The following is a 23,116-nucleotide window of genomic DNA, read 5'->3' as shown; positions in this document are numbered from 1 at the left end:
CTTTTCAACAACAACACATGGCTCAGAAACTCCCCTTCTGCTACTTTATTTGGTCTCTAGCGTGTCATTTATCTAGTCCCTTGACATACAATCTCTGCAATCTCTCAGGTGGAATTTATTTCATAGACTTGCAGGAGTGCTGAGGGATGTATCCTTATCAGTCTGGAAAAGGTGAGCAGTTACACAATGGGGCTTTTGTGCTAGTCGATTTCTCTAGGCAATGGGAGGGATGGAGTCTAGAAAGGACAATGTTTTCATTCTTTTCTTTAAATTGGTTACTTTTAAAAAAAATCACAGTAGGCTAGAGTATGTGGGTGTCTGTGATGAATCAGAGGAAAGCTATGAGATAGGATATATGCAGAGCATACTGAAAGCAGATGGAAAAATCTCAAGAGTCCTGGGAGGCTTGGTGCAGCCATCAGAAGAAATTTCAAGGGATAAAATGAGATGGGAAGAGAAACTTACTTTGTCCCGGGTGGTCCAAGGGGACTCTATTGTGGCTGGCGAATTGAGAAAGGGACTAGAAAGACTGTTTCCAGAAAGAGAAGCACAACTTGCAAAACAGACAAGTGAAATCCAAAAAATTTAAATGGACTCATGTAACAACTTGGAGAATTGAGAGTCTCTAATGTTGAGAACACATTTGTAAGGAAAGGAAAGAGAACCACTTTGGAGCCAGATTATCATTAATATATGCTTCAGAATCAAGTCAGAATATTCATATAAGATTTACCCCAATAGGACTGCGGAAAAACTCGTGCTGATGTGTATTTTTTCTTCCCTCTTTTTTGTGTCAGGCTCAGTGGGAGGGAGAATGAGGAGTTTGGACTTCACTCCCTGGCTTGCCTTTGATAGAAGTAGTTTCTGATTTCTGCATTATGTCCCCAAAACTGAATGTACATCTTTTTATGGCTTCTTCCATGTAAGAATAGTTTTTTTAAAAAAAAATGTATCTTATTTTTAGGATGTTTCCATAGATTGAAAAAAGAAGTTGTGAGGAATAAGTCATCCCTATGAATATAGACAGAGGTGACCCAAAATTTATTTGGATTCCTTCCTAACAACTCATTTCATTTAAGCATTTATTTAGAAGAGGGTAAGATTCCTTATAGAAGAAGTACTTCTCTTTTTTTTTTTACAATGAACTTTTTAAAATTTATTAGTTCTAATCAGTCTTACACGACAGTAGAAAGCTCTTTGATTCATTGTACACAAATGGAGCAGAATTTTTCACATCTCTGTGCATGAAGTAGAGTCACACCATTTGTGCAATCAACAATGAACTGTTTTGTTAGTTCATTTTAGTTATACATAATGTTGGAGTTCATTTTGACATAATTATACAAGCATTGGATATAATTTGCTTTAATTCAGTCCTCAGGATTACCCCCTCCCTCTTTTTCTCCCTTCTCCTGTTTCCTTTTCCTCCACTCTACTGATCTTTATTCTATTTATTTATAGCTTTTTTTTTCAACTAGTATTTTGGAACTATGCTCGGTGGAATAATAGACTTCCAGAAGATTTTAATAGATGATCCCTCAAAAAATAATTCCATGATCAAACATGAGTAGGAAATGTTAACTAGTGTTTATTCTTCTCTTAAAAATTCAAGTGCTCACAAACGCAATAAGAGGCCTGTAGTAGACATTTTTAACTTTGCTGTCACCAGTAAACAGGCACCCAACAACCAGGCTCTCTTCTTACTTGCCATTAGAACCATGTTTTATTTAGATAATAGTGTTCCATCTGGGAGCATTGGTTTAACCCAACCCACACATGTGGCTGGGTGTATGACTCAATCAGTAAGATGCAGGAAGCATTCTGTGAACACTTGGGGAAAATGTTCTCACCTAAATGGAGAGGTGCATGTAAGAAAAGAAAGCGCTTTGTCTCTCCTCTGAGGACCCTTGTGCAAGGACCTGCTAGTTGTAGTTGTGGTGGTCATCCTGTGAACATGAGAGGAGACTCTACTGACTTCTCAGCATGGTGGGCTGAATGATAGAAAATATCTGGTTCCTGGTGATCCTCTCAAGCCAGCCAGCCAGCTGATAAGTGGCCTGCTGAATGAAGCCAGGCATACTTCTAATCATGGACAGAAGCAGTCTGTTAGGACCGGCAGGGCTCAGGTTTATTTGACAGTGGGACCTCTTTTATGTGGTGCTATTAACATGGTTACCATGAAGCATAATTTGGAAATTCTCGTGTTACACTTTTTTTACCCATAAAACAGCAGGTTTCCCTCTTCCCCAGATCACTTCTAGTCTCAACTCAGCTGGAGAGTAACATGAGGTTTTACAGACTTTAAAAATGATTGCAGTGGGAACCTTGACCCCCAACAAAAGGCTCAGGTCTACTTGGTCAGCAAAAATCAGAGTTTTAACTGGAAAAATTCAGTTCTGTTTTGGAACACTTTCTCCCAGGAGCAACATTAACCAGTTGGACAGAAATATTTTAAGTGGAGATAACAGATAGTGGGTATAAGTTTCACATAGTCACAATCTACTAGGGAAGGATGTCCCTGATTTGGTCCTACATCTCCAGAGGAACTAAGGCAGGCTCAGGCAGGCTAAGAAGTTGCCAGGTTACAAGTCGATTTGCTGCATCTTAGCCTTTTCTAACCTAGTCATTGCCATGGTTTCTAGAGAGTCAAAACATTACTCAGAGCCTCTGGATGCTGAGGTCAGCTGGGTCTCCTCAGGATGAAATCACAGCGTGAGGTTGGAGTAAATGGATTGCTTGCACTTTTGTGCCTGAGAATGTGAACAAAGGGGTGTTTCACAAAGATTTCTTTGCACAGGTAGAGATTGTAGTTGTCTGCTTTGTGGTGTGCCTTATAGTTATCTTTCAAGTTCCTTTTTAAAAAAATTACACAAGTAACTGCATCTATGAATCTTAATAATTCCTACCTAACCTCAAAAGTAAGCAAACTTGAAGGATATAAGGTATATTCTTCCATATTTTACTCTATGCTCAGATATGCATGTGGATAGATAACTTATTGTTCCTTTTAAAAAAATTATTTAAAAATGGAATCAAGGGGCTGGGGTTGTAGCTCAGTGGTAGAGCACTCACCTTGCATGTGGAAGGTACTGGATTCGATCCTTAGCACTACATAAAAATAAAATATCGCCATTGTGTCTGTCTACAACTAAAAAAAAAAATATTTAAAAAATGGAATCAAATTATTCACGATTCTTGGTGTACCTCACTTTTATCTTTTACTAATACATCCCCAACATCCCTGTGGTTTAACTGAAGGAGATAGAATGCATTCCTCCTAATAGCTGCATTGTATTACGCTGGGTCACTATAGTATATTTTAGTGTACCATTCCCAATTTTTGGATATTAATCTTGTTTCTGGTTGTTTTTGTGTCATACACACACACACACACACACACACACACACATACACCCCACCCCACCACACACACACACAGGGAACTTTATATACAACATATATGCATATGTATACTTATCTTTCTGCATATCATATCTATATCTTTGATTATCCTTAATATTAATCTTTTTCCTAGTATACTAGATCCAAAGTGATTTGCTTGATCAGAGATAGGAGTGTAAGGGTCCGGCGAAGCGTCGGAGGAAGAGACCACCAAGAGACTAACTTTATGCAATGTGCAAGAGAGAGTTTATTAGGATCCGGTTCAGCGCGCTGAGTCCCCAGGCCGGCTCGCACAAAAAGGAAGAGCAGCCCAGGGCCCAGAGCAGAGGTTAAGCTGAGCTTAAGTACACCTTTTGGAGAGGGCGGGGGGTTTTGCATACATCAGAACAAATCAACAGGAGACGCGGGAAAATTGAACAACAACTCTTGAGTCAAGATTAGCACATTTACTTGCGGGAACAGATTGGACGGGGGTGATTGGTTACTCTTAAGTGGGGGGGAATATTTAAACTGATTGGTTCTGGGCCCGGGGTGCCTAGTGCCAGGCGACTCAAAGTCCCAAGTTATCAGACCACCAGAGGAGTCAGTGAGAATGTTTACTGGGGCAGCTCCGCTATTGTCCTAACAGCTACAGAGATCAAAGGCTCCGGGGTAGCCGAGGAATTTAACATATCAATGGTCTCTTACTTTACAACCCAAGCCTTGCAGTTTAGAAACTTCACAGTGCCCAGTCCTTTACAATTTAACTCTGGCTCTGCGGCTTAAAATCAGCTTAAAAATTTTACCTTTACAGGAGGATCATTAACTTTAAAAGATTTATAAAAGTTTTCTATCAGATGATCAATGGTACCAGATGTAACTGCTCTTTAAAATTTGTTTCCAGTATTAGGTGTGGAATATGGGTTAATATTCTTTTTATATTTTATCTTTTTAAATTAACAATGACCTCAAGCCTTATTTCTGATGTTTGTTTATTAACTACTGGGATTACTTTTTCTATAAGTTAGGAAGTTTTTCTAAAGGTTCCAAAACCTTATAAATTCATAATGCCTCCTAAAAAGTATTTGGGAACAGGGGTATGTATTTAGAGACTCTATGCTTTGTGAGTGTGTGTGTGTGTGTGTGTGTGTGTGTGTGTGGTGTCACTTTATTGCTCAAAATAAAGAATCGACATTAATAGTTAATATTTATAGGATATTTATAAAATTTTGTACATTTCAAAGACAAGACCTACATGTAGACATCAATATCGAAACTTATTTGCGAAGCCATGTAAATAAGTTTTGGGAAAAAAGGAACAGCGTGTTGTAGCCTAAGGCATTCTGTATACACATTCTAGAATGGCATTTAGTAAATAATGTGATAATAAATACCCCCTCTTTCTATAGCTTTTTGACTTTACAACATTTTGTGTATGGATTTATTCAATTTTTTACAATGATACTTTCAACTTGGGAAGATTGGTTTTAGTCCAGTTTTATAGCTTAGGGAGTTGGGGCCCAAGAAGAACATTTTTGTGTGTGTTCTTCAGTAATTAATTGGTGATACATTATTTAGTGACAGAGTCATGGTACCATAATTCCATGAGAAGACCACCGTTTTCCACATCAGTCCTTATTTATTGTTGGGTTTGATGTTTTCCTCTTTCTTTGTTTCTGCTTTTGGTATTATATTTAAGATGACAATAAATCTCTTGCAAATACATCTCTTTCAGCACTTTTGACCATTAATTTACCTTTTACCCCCAAATTTGAGACACTGGGTCAGAAATTGTGAACTTTTTTTTTTTCAGCTCCTATGTCCTTTTATTTTATTTATTTTCTCATCTTTCATACATTTGATTCAAGTGAGTTATGCACTTCCATTTTTACCCCAAATACAAATTGCAGAATCACATCAGTTACACATTCACAATGTTTACATAATGCCATATTAGTGACTGTTGTATTCTGCTGCCTTTCCTATCCCCTACTATCCCCCCTCCCCTCCCCTCCCATCTTCCCTCTCTACCTCATCTGTTGTTGTTCAGTTCTCTCCCTCCCCCCCCCACTTTCCCCTCACAACCTCATATATGTGATTTCGTATAACGATGAGGGTTTCCTTCCGTTTCCATGCAATTTCCCTTCTCTCTCCCTTTCCCTCCCATCACTCATCTCAGTTTAATATTAATCTTTTCCTCATGCTCTTTCCCCCTGCTCAGTTCTTAGTTGCTCTCCTTAAATCAAAGAAGACATTTGGCATTTGTTTTTTAAGGATTGGCTAATTTCACTTAGCATAATCTGCTCTAATGCCATCCATTTCCCTGCAAATTCCATGATTTTGTCATTTTTTAGTGCTGCATAATACTCCATTGTGTATAGATGCCACATTTTTTTTATCCATTCATCTATTAAGGGGCATCTAGGTTGGTTCCACAGTCTAGCTATTGTGAATTGTGCTGCTATGATCAGTGATGTGGCAGTATCCCTATAGTATGCTCTTTTAAGGTCCTCAGGGAATAGTCCGAGGAGGGCGATAGCTGGGTCAAATGGTGGTTCCATTCCCAGCTTTCCCAGGAATCTCCATACTGCTTTCCATATTGGCCGCACCAATTTGCAGTCCCACCAGCAATGTACAAGTGTACCCTTTTCCCCACATCCTCGCCAGCACTTATTGTTGTTTGACTTCCTAATGGCTGCCAATCTTACTGGAGTGAGATGGTATCTTAGGGTGGTTTTGATTTGCATTTCTCTGACTGCTAGAGATGGTGAGCATTTTTTCATGTACTTATTGATTGACTGTATGTCCTCCTCTGAGAAGTGTCTGTTCAGGTCCTTGGCCCATTTGTTGATTGGGTTATTTGTTATCTTATTGTTTAATTTTTTGAGTTCTTTGTATATTCTGGAAATTAGGGCTCTATCTGAAGTGTGAGGAGTAAAGATTTGTTCCCAGGATGTAGGCTCCCTATTTACTTCTCTTATTGTTTCTCTTGCTGAGAAAAAACTTTTTAGTTTAAGTAAGTCCCATTTGTTGATTCTTGTTATTAACTCTTGGGCTATGGGAGAAATTGTGAACTTTTTAAGGCTTCTGATCAAATTACTAGTTTTTAAGGCCAAACATTTCAGGTTTATTTTTTATATAGACAAAAAACTAGGCTTGGGAAGAAGAGTCAATGTTATTTTACTCTATACTCCTAATGTCATTTTAGTCTTCTCCCAATCATATTCCATACCTCATGTACCTGGTCCTTTGCTTCTAGTTGATAACTCTCTTTGTATTTGAGATGACATCAAAGATATTCTGCCAATGTCTAGAGTCCATTTATTTCTTAACATGATACTAATTATCTCGGGAGAAGATGTTGATCTTAAATTAACTTACAAGTAAGGATTCTGTACCCAAAACATTTTCTTCCAAGCAAGAGAGGTAATTTAAGTGTCTATGCTAAACCACCCCCTTCTGTAATATTGATGTGAAAACCACATAGTCAGAGAAATATACCCAATCTCCTTTATTTGCCTTTCACACTGCAGTTAAAATCTGATGTTAACATGTTTGATAGACATCATCTCATTAAAAAGTGGATCTCTCCACGGAGACCCAGAGGACTGCAGTGGGCTCAGGAATTATCTGTTCAAATCCATATCTGTGCCTGTACCTATACTCTTAGCTCTATCTTCTTCTGTGAAAGCCCTGTCTCTGCATCAGAAATAACAGACTTGTCAACCATGTTCATGGCATTTTCAGATTGCAATTATAAACATTATTGTAACTTCTAATTTTAGGTACCTAGTAGAAGAAATCAAGAAAAGAGAAGGATTCAAGTTACTGATGGAAGTAAGTAATGGTGGAATTGTGCTCACAGTGTGTCAGTCAACAGTGATAAAGGTGGTAATTTTCTAATCTATTATATTTCATTGGTTTTTGTGTTGCAGACTTAAAAACAAGTCATTAGCTTAATTCATAGAGTCCATTATGTTAATTTACTCTATTAGTGAGCATTTTTCCTTTGTTGGATTCACAGGGAATACATTTGCCTTTAAGTACTGAAAATTAAAATGCTCAATAATAATTACCAGGGATAATAGTGAATAAATTATGACCTCTATCTTGATATATAAATTGCATAATGAGTGTAGTGCAAATATTCAACTGTGCCTGCATGTGAAAAATCAATTATCAGAACGCACAATAATGCATACATTTTTCTCTTTCTATAAAATAATGAGAGCATATTAGCTTTGAAGCATTGGGAAAATAAGTCATTTTGTTGTTGATGTCATTGAATTGTTTGCTACACATAAGAAGTAAGGTGGTTACAAAGCTAGAGGAATTCTTTCTAAGATATGAGAATATTGTTTAATTCTGATTTAAAAGAAAGTGTGAGGTTTTCTTAGATCTTGTTATAGCCTATACCTTATTGCATTTTTAAACCTAATATAAAATTACTGAGTGGTTGCAATCTAGGAACTTGTGCTGTGTATAAGAAATCCAGCAAATTTTTGGTGAGCATTTGTTTGGTAAGATATATTGAACAATGACTATTTGCTGGGCACAAGTCTGGGTATGCTGGAGATGGGACAGAGCATGTTCCTACCCTGATAGTGCTGACATTCAAATGGAAACGGAAAGGCACTGAACAAGCGAATAGATACTTGGAAAATGTCAGGTAGTGAGAACTCATAAGAAAGTACACCTATTCAGGAGAAATAATCTAGTATACAGATAAATGTTATCAGTGTGGCAAGTGCTATAATGGAAATGATTAAGATAAAATTCTGAAATGAGGAGTGGGAGCACTGGTTTGGCTTGGATGGTTAGATCAGGGCCATTTAAGCTCATCTTTGAGCTGAGACCGGAGTGATGATAAATGAGTGCAGATGTCTGAGGGAAAAGCATTGTAGGTAGAAGAGAATTTGATGTGTTGGTGCCCTGGAAAGAAGGTGTCTTCAACAAAGAGGGGTGAAGTACATGATGCAGTTGGAAATGTGGGCAGAAAGGAGATCAGGTGGGTCAGGTTGATCAAAGTAAGACCTTCAGTTCTTGTTCCAAGTACAGTTACTGGAGATGTTTCAAGAAGGGTGTCGTCTACTCCAGTTTGAAAATATCATGTTGGATGTCATGAAGAGAGAGGAATGTGATGGGGTGGAGTGAAGGGAGGACAAGAAGAGAATAAACTAGACAAACTAGGACACTGTTGTAGTAGCCCAGGTGAGATGTCATGACGGTCCTCAGCAAGTTTGAGAAGCACTTCTCAGGGAATCCAGAGAACAGCTTCTACCACTATCTGCAAAGGAAGCATCAGATTAGGAGGTTCTAAATCTTCAAAGTTCCTGAAAATCTGAGATACAAATGAACTTGCAAAGTCACATTTAAATGACATTTTAGTCAGACTACCAAGAAGCAAGAAGACAAATTTACAATGTGGGATGTCTAAAGAGAGGCAACCTGGTGCCTTTGACAGGTCAGTGGGTTAAAGAGACACAAAGGAGGAAGTGGTGATAATTGTTTTAGGTTCAAAGAGACTAGAGATACCTAACAACCAAATGCAGCATGAGAGACACTAGTAGAACACTAATTTGAACAAACCAACTATAAAAATTCATTTTTTTTTGGAAGAGTTTTGGGGAACTTTGAATATGAACTAGTTATTGGAGGATATCAAGGAATTGTTGGTAATTTCATTAGCCATAAGAATGGACTTATTACTAAGAACCTGTTGAGTTTTTTAAGGTGCCTTCCTAATCATGTAGGGGAGAAACAACAGTCATGTGATTAACTTAAGTCAAGTCGAAGTCACTTTTTGGATTTTCTCGAGTCTGAATTATTTCTTTATTTTTTCAAATTTGAGTTGCCTTAGTTTCTCTTAACAATGGGAATTATAGTGCTTATGGAAAATACTGTATACCTTGGATCTGCACAGTCTTCTGATAGATGATGAAAAAACGTGATGAGAAAAAAAGATGAGCTGCTGAAGATATTATGTAAATATTCTTCCTAAAGGCTTAGCAGTGTGAGGAAGGAACCTCTTACCATCAACTTTCGGGAATTACATTCATATCTTTGTGAAGAAAGTTAGGGTGGTTTTTAATCAATGGGCAGCTTCTGCTCCTGAGTATTTTCCCTATGGAATTCAGTTGGCCCTCACAGTGAAGGTGACTTCCTAGGTGATCCTCCAGAATTTCTACTATAAGGAGTGTTTTCTTTGTGTTTTTGTTTGTTTGTCTATTTATTTATTTATTTGGTATTGGGGATTAAACTGTAGGCCTCTTGCATATGTAGCTCATGCTCTGCACTGAGCAACATCCCCAGCACCTCCTATAAAGATTTCTTTGTATGTGATCTACGTCTTCCACTTCCTCTTATTTGATTTCAAGAAATAAAATAGAATTACACCTTGAATTTCACATGCAAGTGTCGAGTTGAGGAGGATGGAGGGAGGGAGAGACAGACAGACTGGTGGTTAGCAGAGAGCATGGGGAAATCTAAGCAGGACATTGAGAACAGTAAGTGAACACAACAATCGAGGACCCAGCACTTGAATATCTGATCCTGAAGCAAGCAAAAGCAATGCATATCTTCTTGAAGATGATTGAAAGTTATTATTTTAAATAAATTGTACATTATTCATCGTCACCTGAAAATCATATCTCTACTTTTCCTGGATTGGATCTAAGATCTAATAGATGTTTTCCTAGAGGTATATTCATTCTTATACCATCATTCGCATATTTTATTTTCATCTCTTGGGAGAGTCCTAATTATTTAACTTTTGGTTTTCCTTTTTGAGTTCTACATTAGGAAGAGGTATTTAGGTTTCATAGACTTGCAGAATTATAAAGCATCTTCAAGGACATCTGGTTGGCCTCCTGTCCATTGCAGGTAGTCAACAGGTGATCAATCTCTGCTTGTACACTTCCTCCTGCATAGAATTCATTAGTTCATCTCTCTCCAAGGTAGCACAGATTACTCACATTCTAGTATTCAGTGAACCTTACTACTAAGATGTGTCAAGCATGTGTGTTTTATGTTACATAGTCATTTTGTTATATAGATTTGTTAGATCACAACAACCTCTTTGCCGCAGTCTGGCTGGACACAAATCACGAGCCACTCAAGCAGGAACAAACTTTATTTCCGAACTCCACCAGCACACTCCACACACGTTCCCTGGGAACCTCTCTCCAGCGGCACCCACGTGACTCCTCCAGGCACACACCACACCAACTGGAAATCCCTCCTCCAGACCTTCCCCAACCAATGGGAACCCTCCAGGAATCCCCACGAGAACTCCAAAGCAGCCGGTGCCTGAGGCAGCAAGATCCGCCCCATTGCCGACAGTAAACGTCAAATAGAGCCACCCCATTGCCTGACAGTAAAGGTCAAATATACAATACAATCAATCCAGCATCACAGCAATTATATATAGCTTAACTCAAATCATCATCTCAGTGGTTTGCTGGGTTACCTTTCAAACATTCCCTCTGGCAAATGCCATGCTTCATCCCGACTGGGCTGTGGCTCTTAATTGCCTAATCTAACATATAGTGCTTAATCTTCTTTTTTGGATATTTGTAGTATTTTACAGGTGTTATCCACTCTACCCTTTTTGAAATTTTCCTGTTTTGTTTGCTTTGACATTCTTTCCTAGTTTTCCTCTTTTCCAAGGGTTCTTTATCTGAATACCCTTGATGTTAATATGATATATATATATATATATATATATATATATCATATATCCTCAATATATGATGTGTATATATATATATATATCTTCAATATATGATGTGTATATATATATATATATATATATATATATCCTCAATATATATCTACATCCTTGACTTGCCTCCTAAACAGAAGTCCTTTGTATATGAGTGTGTTCTTCCATTTTTATCTAGACTGCACAGGCACTTCAAATTTGACATTTCGTACACTGAAGTATAGCCATTTTTCTTACCAAAATTCTATATTCTCCTTTTGGTCATTAGAACTATGATCCCTCCAAGCAAAACATCTTGTTTTTAATTTATATTTTATTTGTTCTCCTTAGATATACATGACAGTAGAATGTATTTTGACATATTATACAAACATGGAGTGTAACATATTCTAATTAGGATTCTATTCTTGTGGTCGAACATGATATGGAGTTTCACTGGTAAAAGTGTTGATATATGAACATAGGAAAGTCATGTCTGATGCATTCTACTGTCTTTTCTATTCCCATCCTCCCTTCCCTTTATTCCCCTTTCTCTATCCCATATTTCATCATCTCTCTTTTGTTTTCCCTATATATCATTGCGAATTTACCTTCTCCTCTCCCAAAGCTACTGTCTTAGTTCAGGAACCCATCGCTCTTCAGCTTTTCATTGCCTCTTGTGTCCCACTTCTAGTCTTTGACCTCTTCAGCCCATCCGCCATACTGTAGTATGAGTGGCTTTTCCAAAGTAAAATCTGTTCCCAAGGATGAAACTCTGCAGTGACTCCACATTACCTCTGGGATCAAGCCCAGACTCCGGACCGTGGTCTATGAGGAAACCCCACATGATATGACCTCCACCTCCATTTCCAGCTTCACCTCTTCTCATTAAACACTGTCCCCTCTTCATTCTATTTGCCATTCCTCTGAATTCACTGGCTTCTACATGTGCACTATTCCTTTGCCAGGGTATTATATTGTGAAAAGATCCTTCTTCTGTAATGCTCACTCCATTATAGTTTATCTGCCTCATCTAGCTCCCTTACTTGCATCTGAATTTCTAGAGGTGAGTATACCAAGTCATGTTCTCATCCCAATGCATAGTTCAAGGAATTCTGGACTATTCATAGTATAGGAAATTCTGATTATTATGTAGTACTGTTTAGTTGGCCTTCTGTGGATACTCTGCAAGATTTAGTGTTCCCCTTCAAATATGCTACACAGAAATTAACACAGTAATATATCTCAACTGATTTTAATGAGGCGGTATATCCACTTGAAAAGTCATCTCTTTCTACCAATATGGCCTCAAATAATCTCATAGAGTGCAACCGTGAGCCAGATGTGGTACCAAATACTGAAAATAAATTATCTTTCTGTTCCTCAGACCCATGCTGTGGCACAGGCAATACCATCTCCATCTCTGTATTATAGTTTAGAAAGCAGATACTTAGAACATGTGTTTATATTCAAGCAAAGACCATTTGGAATTCAACCCCACATCCTTGTGAGTCTCAAACCCATGCTTTTTGTACTACCTAAGCCTGCTTTTGACATTTTTCAGTAGTCCAATCTTATTTAAAACCTGGAAGCCTGAAGTCAGTTATAATCCACCATTCCAGCTTGCCTTCATTCAATATTTTCCTGATTGATTATTTGAATCTGTGTGCTGGAGTTCACATTCATACTTATTAAAATGCACAGGACTCGATTTGTTTTTATTACTACTATTCTGATTTAATGACTTTGCAAAGGAAGGGGATGACTCCTTTTATATGACTCAGTTTTACTGAACTGCCATCTCTTGGTGACCATGAATTGATTTCTCAAGTGGTCTCTTATCATTTACTCAATAATCCATCCTGGGATTCACATGAAAGCACCTTGGAGTATATCTGTTTCTTTTTCCTATTTGAAAACCAGGATAGATTCATTTTTTTCTCTAATGGCAATTTAAAGATTATGACAGTGTTCTTGTTGCTACAGGGTTTTTGTACCCTGCACGACAGAGATGAATTCCTTTTTATGCCTTTCCATTTTTATGGTTTTTAAAGAACATAGACTAAGCGTTTTCCCAAGATACCCAAGAGGTCATACTTTCATATATGAAGGGAATTAAAATTAAGTGGCATGTGAATGGTTCTGCTCTGGAAATACTCATTAGAGCTTTGAAGTGTCTTGAAGAAAGCCAGTGTATGAAATACAAGCTATAGTGCGAAAGAGACAGGGGAAAAACTCAAATATGTTCTTAGTGAACATTCAGAGACTGTCTTTCAACTCTCAGTAATTTTGGAAATGATTAAAGTGAAGGTATTCCACCAAATGGAGCATCAAATTTCTTCCAAAGAAATGAAGTGTCAAAAGAGCTTTACAGGTTTTCAAATGTCTTTAGCACTGAAATCATCCCATTCTAAAAGAGAATGGGCAAAAGGAATCACAGAAATGTCACTACCAAAATATCTAAACAGAAACTTACTAAAGGAAATAAATTTACAAGGTTTAGGCCTCAAATTGTGAAATATAGCATCTTTTGCACCAGATCGAGTTGTTATAAAATATTTTATGATATTCTCATGAAAAAAAGAAAATCAAATGAATATAGTTAATGATATGTTAATCAGGGTCTACTTAGAAGAACAAAACTGTCCAATAATTTCAAGTGGAAAGGATATATATATATATATATATATATATATATATATATATATGGCAAGGGGAGAGGGAGAGAGATGGGGAGATTATTAACATAGAATTACAGTCATGAGGAATTGCCTCATAGGAAAGAAAGAGAAATTAAAAATGTACAGGAGTCGGGGCTGGGCATGTAGCTCAGGGCATAGTGCTTGCCTAGCATATACAAACCTTTAGTTCAATCCCCAGCACCACAAAGACAAACAAATAGAACAGGAATACTGATATAGGGAGCATCCACCACTCCTAGGACCCAGACAGAGCACCTGAGGAAGAGATATTCTGTCTGCCCTCTCCCAGACAAAGATCCAGGCCTTTTTGGAGAGGTGTCACCATAGTGCACAGGATCTCAGAGAAGTTCACTGACATCATGTAACACTGGCAGGATTTGCTCGGCATCACCCTTTGAAGCACTGAGGGAAGCCATCTCCAAAGAGGTGCCATCACTTGGAGCTCCTTGCAGGCTACCCACTGGGTGACTAGAGAAGTCATGCGCAGCCAGATGCTTGGCTGGTGTCACTCCTCCATGAAACTACCTGAGGGACATATGACAGGAAATACCATTCATGCCAGTTGGCTATGATGCCTTTTGAGGGGAGAATGCACCTGGAGCTGTTTGCTGTTAAAAAGAACCACAGACTCCAGGAGGCCAATGAAGTTTGCATATCAAACCAGGAAGACATACCCACTTCCTTCTCCAGTGTACCTCCAACACCCTCCATCTCCATTACTGCAGAACACCAAGAGAGGGTGGATTTGGAACTGAAAGGCAATAAATGTATAGCTGACATAAATGGCATCTGGGGGAAAAGTCCTCTTTGATATACAGACATAAAGTGCTAGAATCTAGTAATGGTTAACTATATTTTTCTTTTACTTTCTAATCATAGTTACTTTATTTGGAAAGATTTTTTCACATTAAGTGATCAAAGAAGTCGGAAGCCCAATACATTCTAGCTGAGAGTAACCAAATCAATTATAAATCAGAAATCCAAGTGTGAATTATGCAGACTTTAAAAATCTATTGTAGTCTTGTGATAAATGTTTGTGGAAATTGAGTTCAATTACATAGTGCTTCATTTTAACTACTCTATATTTTGAAGATTTGTAACTCTATTTTTTGTCATATCCAATAGGAATGTTAAAAATTTTAAAGATGAAAGGGTGATCAGATCAATGTTCTTGTTAAGCTGGAAATGTTCCCGAGCACTCACTTGTGCCTTAACATCCACTAAAATCAGAGTGCTATATGATATCAGTCTTGATGTTAAGATATGAGGTTATAGTTGTTTGCTCACTCTTTGTGCTTTGTACTGACATTCATGCATAATTCTGATGGTTATTGAGAACTATCCTCACTTTGGTTATCTGCAAACTGTATTTGTCATGGAAAAATGAAAGTCCTTTCAAATATTGTCAGTGATAAGCCTCAAATGAAGAGTATTCTTTCCCGAATATAATTTCCCAGGTGTCCAATGTGTGAATCCCCAACATAATGTCTCAGATCACCTGGTTATTATGATTGCCTTTGTCATGGCTCTTGTTATATGGTTTAGTGAGGACAAAGCATTGTTTGTGATAATGGCTGGGTTGAAGCCTATTCTGGAACATCATCCCATGTTTAACCAAATCATGTCTGATAGGAACACAGGCTAGTGGGAAAGGTAACTGAACTAGAGCCCATAGTTCATACCATTTTCCCAAACAAAGATCACATACTACCCACTGTAGAAGATGTCAGCTCTTTAGCCTCAATAAGACCCTGGATCTGAGCACAGGAACTTGGGTCCCCTTGTTTACTCACATTTTTATTGAAGTTTGAGAACCAGGAGTCAAGGTGATATCATCGTCATTGTTACCTCCTCCTTCTTTCTCCTCCTCCTCTTTGTCCTCCCCCTTTGCCTTCTCCTTTTTATCCTTAGTAATATTGGCTAGGGTTGCGGCAGTGCTGGATATGAAGCCCAAGTATGTCACACTGCTTTCAATTCACAGGGACTTTTGTATTTATCAGGTACAGTTAGTAACAAAAGGCCAATTTTCGCTGCCAAAAGAAATTTTGAAAGGATACAGTGGTGAAAAAAAAATAACTTAAGGATCACTGTTGAAAAGGAAGGTCCTGAGCATATGTCTGTCTATCAGGCACTGATTGATGGTCAGCACTGCTTTGAGTCAGCTCCAAGTTCGTTCAGCTCCACTTTTATGTAAGAGAATCTCCTAGGTGCAAACATGGGGAAAAGGGTTTACCAATAGGCTGTTCTTAGAAATTAATTAGAATGGATGTCTACTCTATAAGATTCTGACTTATTATCAAAGTTATACACACAAGATAACTCTAAAAGGGATGACCTAAGAATTTAAGAAGTAATTGTTTGTTGTATTCTAAAATAAATCTTAAGGTAATAAGGAAACTTTCAAATTTTCTTAATCCTCAGCCTGAATATGCCAATATCTGCTTCTGGTACATTCCACCAAGCCTTAGAGAGATGGAAGAAGGACCAGAATTCTGGGAAAAACTCCATTTGGTAAGTAATGAGGAAATTATATTTTTTCTTTCTAATGAGATAAACTCAATGCTCATGTCTGTTGATGCTATAGATAATTCTGTACTTGTTGTGGCCTCTTGAAGATTCCAAGAGGTGGCTCCTACTGTATTAGAAAATAACAGCTTGTCAAATGATTCCATCTAACAAATCAACAACACTTGAGGTACACACTCAAATTCAAAACAAAATTGTGCTGTTTGCAAGATGAGTGGAGAATTAGTTAGAAGTTCTGTTTCCCAGGGTACTTCAGAAAATGTGGTCTGGTAATAAACAGGACAAAGGTGAAAGTTGCGTGATGAACAGCTCCTGCTCTCAGCTCTGCGGGAGCATCTCAGTGATTGCTGCATCCCCTCAGTTGGAAATAATGTTAGAAGTCTCAATCTGACATCCTTTCTAAGTGTGCTGCATGTGCCCTCTTCACCAATGAAGTCCTGTGCATTATACCAAACAGGCTCCCAGGAAAAAATGAAAGAAATTCCAGGAATGGTTTTCAGTTAATCACCCAACAGAATGTGCTTAAAAGAGTCTCCACGCCCAGCTGTTGAGGACTGAAAATCTAGAGTAGGGAAAAGTCCAGACTCCAGGGCCAGCTGTGTCTCATCCACACCTTGCCTATCTTGCCTCTAATCCAGAATCCAAGAACTTTGAAGTCTCAGGAGCCAAGACTACTTGATCCCACCCCCTGCAGTATGAACATAATGTATGTTGAAAGTGAACTTGAGAGTTCCCATAGGGATGTTGTAGCATCAGAACTCAAGATGGTTTGGTACCATTAAACTTAAACAATCCCTTATCCCTGTGTCTTCCCTCCCAAGCCATGCAGGAGACTCCATGCCCTTGGTTAGTAAAAGGCTCTGACTTGCAGTCTGCTTCCTCTCCTCAATGGAGAAAACAATAATTATTTTAATAACTTTTATAGTCATAGCCCTCCTACATGCCCTTTGAAGGAAAGGACAGACTTATCTGTCAGGCAACAGTGCACATTGACTGAGTGCTCACTGTGTTATGCTCTGGAGCTACAAACATCAAAGAGCTTTGTCTCTGCCCTTGAGAAGTTCATGTTCAAGGAGGCAATGAGTAAAGAGACAATCTCGAGGTAACCAGTAAGTGGAGATAAACTCTGTTTGCAGTCAAAGTGGAAAGAAATCTTCCTCAGCGTGCATCTCTAGAGCTGTGTCTTAGACAACACATGGATGCTAGACAAAGAACAATTGTAAAGACATTCATGCCAAGAAGAATCACAGCACAAAGACCCAGAGATTCAGGTGGGGAGGATGGGGTTCAACACCATAGGGATGCATAGGAGAGCAGCAAGGTTATGGGGCTCTCTCTCCCAATATAAAGAGCTTGGAATTTTTGCCCTGACATTAAGAGAAATAATATCTTGCCTTGCCTTTCAGCCATGTCCATCTCTAGTCTTACCTGCCGCAGGTCTTTTTCTGTTTCCTCATGATGCATTACACCTCCTGCACTGGGACATGGTAGATGACTAATACATATTCCACCTATTATCAGACCTGAGGTCAGGCAGCAAAAAATGGGGAGAGGTGGCTGTTGTTACCTGGGCCTGGGCCTAGACAAGAACTTCACTACCTATTTCAGGTGGTTAGCATAGTCCTCGGGATTTGTCTTGTATTTCTGTCACACAGCACAAACAGGAAAATGCTTAAGAATAAATTTCAGATGGTAAGTAATCCATAAAAAGAAGCAGCAACTGGACAATGTGAGAATTTAATAGTGAGGTTTAGAGGCACATTTTTCACTTTGATAGAATGCGACTGGTGATTTTTGGTAGGGTGGGGAGAGAAACTGCTTCCAGATGAGAAAGATATGATTGCCATCTTTCTCACTAAGCTAGAAATAATTTTTTGATTTCTAAGAAAGCAAATGGACAGTGTGATTTTTGTGTTTTGCTGACTCAGTAGTATTGTACAGGTAAGGATGAAAATGAGCAGATCATTTCATTGTACCGGGGGATATTTTTCACTCATTATTTTACTTTCTATTTTCATAACATTTGAAATTGAAATGATTTGAAATCAGAGAATTCAAAATATTATATACTTTTTAAACTTAATTGGAAATTAAACATGAATTGAGACATTCTCTTTTATCTCTTCTCTTATGGTTAATGCCCAATCTTCTTATGGTTCCTATCTATCTTTCCGTTTTGGAAATACTTTTCTGCCATTTTAAACCATCTTTTCCTATTGTCTGATCTAATATTATATAATTTTAATTCTCATGGATGCTTTTGATTAATAATAAGGTATGATGAACACAAATTATTGTTGTTCCTCGGGTTCTTAGTTTCCTATTATTCTGTCTTTCTCTGTGTGGGTTCATGTGCATGAATGTGGCAATGTGGATGTGAGGTATCTATATCTATTGTTGATCTCTATGGTTTTCTGCTTACTGTAGTACAAGTAGGTGATTTATAACCTGCAGTGTACTTAATGCACCCTTGAAATTTATTTCAGGATTTACTTTGGATGGAGAATCACAAACAAATAAATAAACCAAATAAGGCTTTGCCCCTTAGATTCACACTAGTGTCAGGTTGTGCTGTCAGATTTCAGAATCACTGGTAGTGATAAGTCTTCCCTTTGAAAGGAGAAGGGGGAAGGATTATTTGATAATGAGTTTGAGTTTGGAGTGTTGGCGTACACAAATGGGTGTGTGTGCTTGCAAACATGTGTGCACATATGTGACTATTTTTGAAAACAGTCACTCTGCATCTGATACCTTGACAGTTACTCTGTGACACTATACTGAAGGATATTCAAGCTCTGAATTTCAGTGACTTCTCCTCTTGAGATGTCCTCCCTGAATGTGTTTCTTTCTGATTCTTTTAGGCATTTTGATATCCTAGATCTTTATTAGCTCCCTGTTTAGATCGTATTTGCCTCTTTTCTGGTCCCTTTGCCTCCTGCCATGCTTTCTCCAGTTCATTTTCTTTTAATTTTTAAATTTTTTGTTCTTTTTAGTTATAAATGACAATAGAGTAAAATTTGACTTATTCATACAAACATGGAGTATAATCTTATTTTAATTAGGATCCCAGTCTGGTTGAACATGATGTGGAGATTCACTGTGGTATATTTATCTATGTACACAGGAAATATATGTCAGACTCGTTCACTGTCTTTCCTATTCCTGTCCCCCTCCCCTCTGCCCACTCCCCTTTGCCTAATCAGTTGAACTTCTATTCTTCCCCTCCTCCCCTTGTTGTATTTTAGCATCCACGTATCAAAAAGAACATTCAACCTTAGGTATTTTGGAATTACCTTATTTCACTTAGCTTGATAGTCTCCAGATCCATCCATTTTATGTCAAATGGCAAATGTTATAGTCATTCCTTTGTGGTACCATGGATTGAACTCAGGAGCACTCAGCCAGTGAGCCACATTCCTAGTTCTATTTTGTATTTTATTTAGAGACAGGGTCTCACTGCATTGCTTAGAGCCTTGTTTTTGCTGAAGCTGGCTTTGAACTTGCAATCCTCCTGCCTCAGCCTCCCCAGTCACTGGGATTACAGGTGTGTGCCACCACGGCTACCATAAAGTCATCCTTTTCCTCCCTGAAGCTCTGCTTTATCTTCACTCTCCTGCTGGAGGACTCTGAATTGCTCCCCATTATTTGAAGCAGCCATTTTTAAAACTGTCAGACCCAATGACCACTCTTCATAGTAAATAATGTTCTCTTTACCCTCCTATGATGAAACCAATAGAAAATATGGTTTACTTATTTACATAATTTCATAAGGACTGTATAAGACCTCATATGTAGTATAAAGGAGAAATCCATTTATAATAAAAATGCTTTTCATCACATCAGTGTTTGAATATGACAATATCACAAGACATGTAGAAGTGATAAGATTCTTAGAAATAGTGAGTGTAAGCCATACACAAACGCAAACTGTTGTAAGTGGGTGATGTTGGTGATGCAAATAACAAGAAAGGTGTGGTAATGGTAATATAATTTTCAAAAATGGTGCATAGGGCTGGGGTTGTGACTCAGTGGTAGAGGACTTGCCTAGCATGCATGAGGCACTGGGTTCAATCCCCAGCACCACATTAAAAAAAATCTAAATAAACAAAATAAAGGTAAGATATTAAATATTTTTTAAAATGGTGTACAGATCTTAATAAAACTCTGAAGAAAATACATTTCCCACTGCTTTATATGGTAGTAGAAAACAGTGGTTTAAAAAAAATAGATACAGAGTATTTGACACTGCATGGAAAACAGAGTTATCTGAAGGGCTTGAATGATTATAATCAGGATTTTCATCTCCTGCATTTTCAGTAGAACATTTGAAAGTTGGGCAAGTCCTGGGCCAGTTCTTTGCTGCTTTGCCCTACACATTGAGGGCATCTGGAGTCTCTGGTCTCCACTCACTGAATTCCAATAGTAATCCCCAAACATCATGAAAATAAAAAATATTTGCACCTATTTTCAAGATACTGCTTACAAGTGTAGTACTATCCCTTGAGAACAACTGGTCCATGTAATAAAATCTAGTCACCTCTGCTTGGCATCCAAAGCCCCCATAGTGATCCTAAGGTACATTCCTAACTCAGTCTAATGTCACTTCTAGTATTGAGATCCCTGTACTGAGTAAATGACCAGAGAAGTTTCACTGATTTGTCTAAAATGAGGAAACACATTAGGAACTAGGTCATGATACCCTTTCACTAATTAAATTGGCAAGTAACTGTACTTCTTACGGTTGATGAAAGTCTCAGTGGATTCCTATACGCTACCTATGGGCACATAAATTTGTACCTTTTATTTTAAAGAATAACTTTATAAAACACATTACATGCTTTGATTTTGCATATATTTTTTCTTCCAAAAAATTCCACTTCTACAAATTTATTCCTTTGAATAGTTATAGAATTGTGAGGGGTGAAAAGCTACTCAGAAGTTCATAACTATTATTTAAAATAGCTAAATTTTAGAAGCAACTAAATATTCAAATTTAGGAAATTGCTTAAATTTTAATAAAGAATTTATACACAAATTTATAGTGTTCAGACAATTGGTATTCCATTCCACAGCAATATAGTCATAATATATCATTGCTGGGAAAAAACAAGTTATAAATCAGCCAATATAGTATGATACCAATTTGGAAAATTATGTGCATATATACATAATACATAAATACATATAAAATACTCTGTGCTTGGATTAAGGGCAGATAACAGGCATCAAAATATTTTAAAGACAAATTTATATTGCTTTTTCTTTTAAAATTTTTATGCAACTCCCTAATTTTCTACAATTAATTTATATTGCTTTTTTGAAAATAGTTACAAAATACTAATAATACTGTAGAAGTGTACAATTATTGACCCAGAAAGCCATAAGTTTTATTTTAAGCAGAAGCTAGCTAGTAGTTAAAGAACAACTGTGCCTTTTCTTTTATATTTGTCTACATGTATTACTTTATAAACACACTATGTGCATTTAAAAAATACACACAAAGTTTTTTATATATAAGTTTGAGATTTTTAATTTTTAAAAGACATTCTCATCTTTTCTCCTAGAACCACAGGAGATGGTCTACTTTGGAGACCATGATTAAACAATATTCAATCAATATGCCTACTATTATTTTTTTCTCTGTATTTTCCCAGCTATAACATATAGTTGACATCCCTTTTCTCTTCTTCTCTTTTGATCTTGACCTCCATACTTTGTCTGCATGTGTCTCTCTCTCTGCCCCCCTTCTCCCTCTACATCCATTTCTATCCCTGTCTCTACCTCTGTGTCTGTCTCTGCCTCTACTTTTATCTCATTTACCACAATGTGTGCACCATCTGCACTGGTTTCAACTTCAGGGTCATGGCTCTGATGGTTCACAGTGAGATCTCCTGGTTTCCTAGGAATCCCTCAAAGCTTCAGGCATCGAAATAGAGCTGTACTTTACATGCTAAAGCCACAGCCTAAAATAAGTTTGTGCAAGATTGTTTCTTCCAAAGCTGGTCCACAGTGATCAGATCTTGAGGATGCGGATGCTGGAATGGAATGTAAAGATAAATTGAATGCATAAGCTCCACAGATGTAACTGAAAATTCTATTAGTTTGTTTTGCCTCACCATTACTCAATGTTCAGAGGCAGATTTCCTCTTTTGTTGGTGTTCCATAAATAATTCTACTTTATACCAAGAAAATTTACTCTTGAAAGTACTAAACAAGCTGTCATTTTTTATTCTTGCATGGTCATTTGAACCTTTTTTCTTTTTTAAATCTGCTGATGTGCAGATTTGTAACTAATGCTGGTCATTTATTACAGGCTACTTTCTCCTCCACAGCAAAGGAAGAATAAATCTTTTAGAATCCACTAGATGGGTTTGTTGTTTTATTGCTTGTTTGATAATATAGCTTGATATTATATTCCAGATAGCTTTAGAGAGAATTTGGAATTGTTACTGACAGGCTTTGATTGACAGTTCTTGAAGACAAGACTGCATGATCTGGGAATGGTCATTGCCTCTATAGAAGCCTCACAGATGTACAAATAGCCACTTCTTGGGATTGTAGGCAGGGTGTCAATGTCCCTTGTCTTGCTCCATTCATTTCCTGATTATTCTTTTTCACTTTCAATGTCTGGACTCCTCTCTCCTCTCTGACATATATAATACCTTCTTCTCTCTTTGGTGTATCTCTGCATATGCTGGTGTGTATACGTGTGGTTCATAAAAATTTCGAGAGCTTCTGATTCTGATTTGTTTTAATCATCATCTGTGATAATGGTATGTCCAGTCTCTCATTTTTGGATTATGTA

The 23,116-nt window shown here is 37.6% G+C and overlaps 1 protein-coding gene across 7 annotated transcripts in view; it reads left to right on the top strand.

The window, feature by feature from the left end:
* Gadl1 (glutamate decarboxylase like 1) overlaps nucleotides 1-23,116 on the top strand; it is a 455,087-nt gene that overhangs the window by 378,203 nt on the left and 53,768 nt on the right. For all 7 annotated transcript variants that reach the window (XM_076868723.1, XM_076868717.1, XM_076868711.1 and 4 more), the window contains 2 exons: nucleotides 7,167-7,218; nucleotides 16,207-16,296. In XM_076868723.1, coding sequence (XP_076724838.1) covers nucleotides 7,167-7,218; nucleotides 16,207-16,296 — 142 coding nt within the window. The remainder of the gene's footprint in view (nucleotides 1-7,166; nucleotides 7,219-16,206; nucleotides 16,297-23,116) is intronic.

Source organism: Callospermophilus lateralis, chromosome 1 (assembly GCF_048772815.1).
Source record: "Callospermophilus lateralis isolate mCalLat2 chromosome 1, mCalLat2.hap1, whole genome shotgun sequence".
Classification (NCBI taxonomy): Eukaryota; Metazoa; Chordata; class Mammalia; order Rodentia; family Sciuridae; genus Callospermophilus; species Callospermophilus lateralis.
This window is presented reverse-complemented; position numbering and strand designations above follow the sequence as displayed.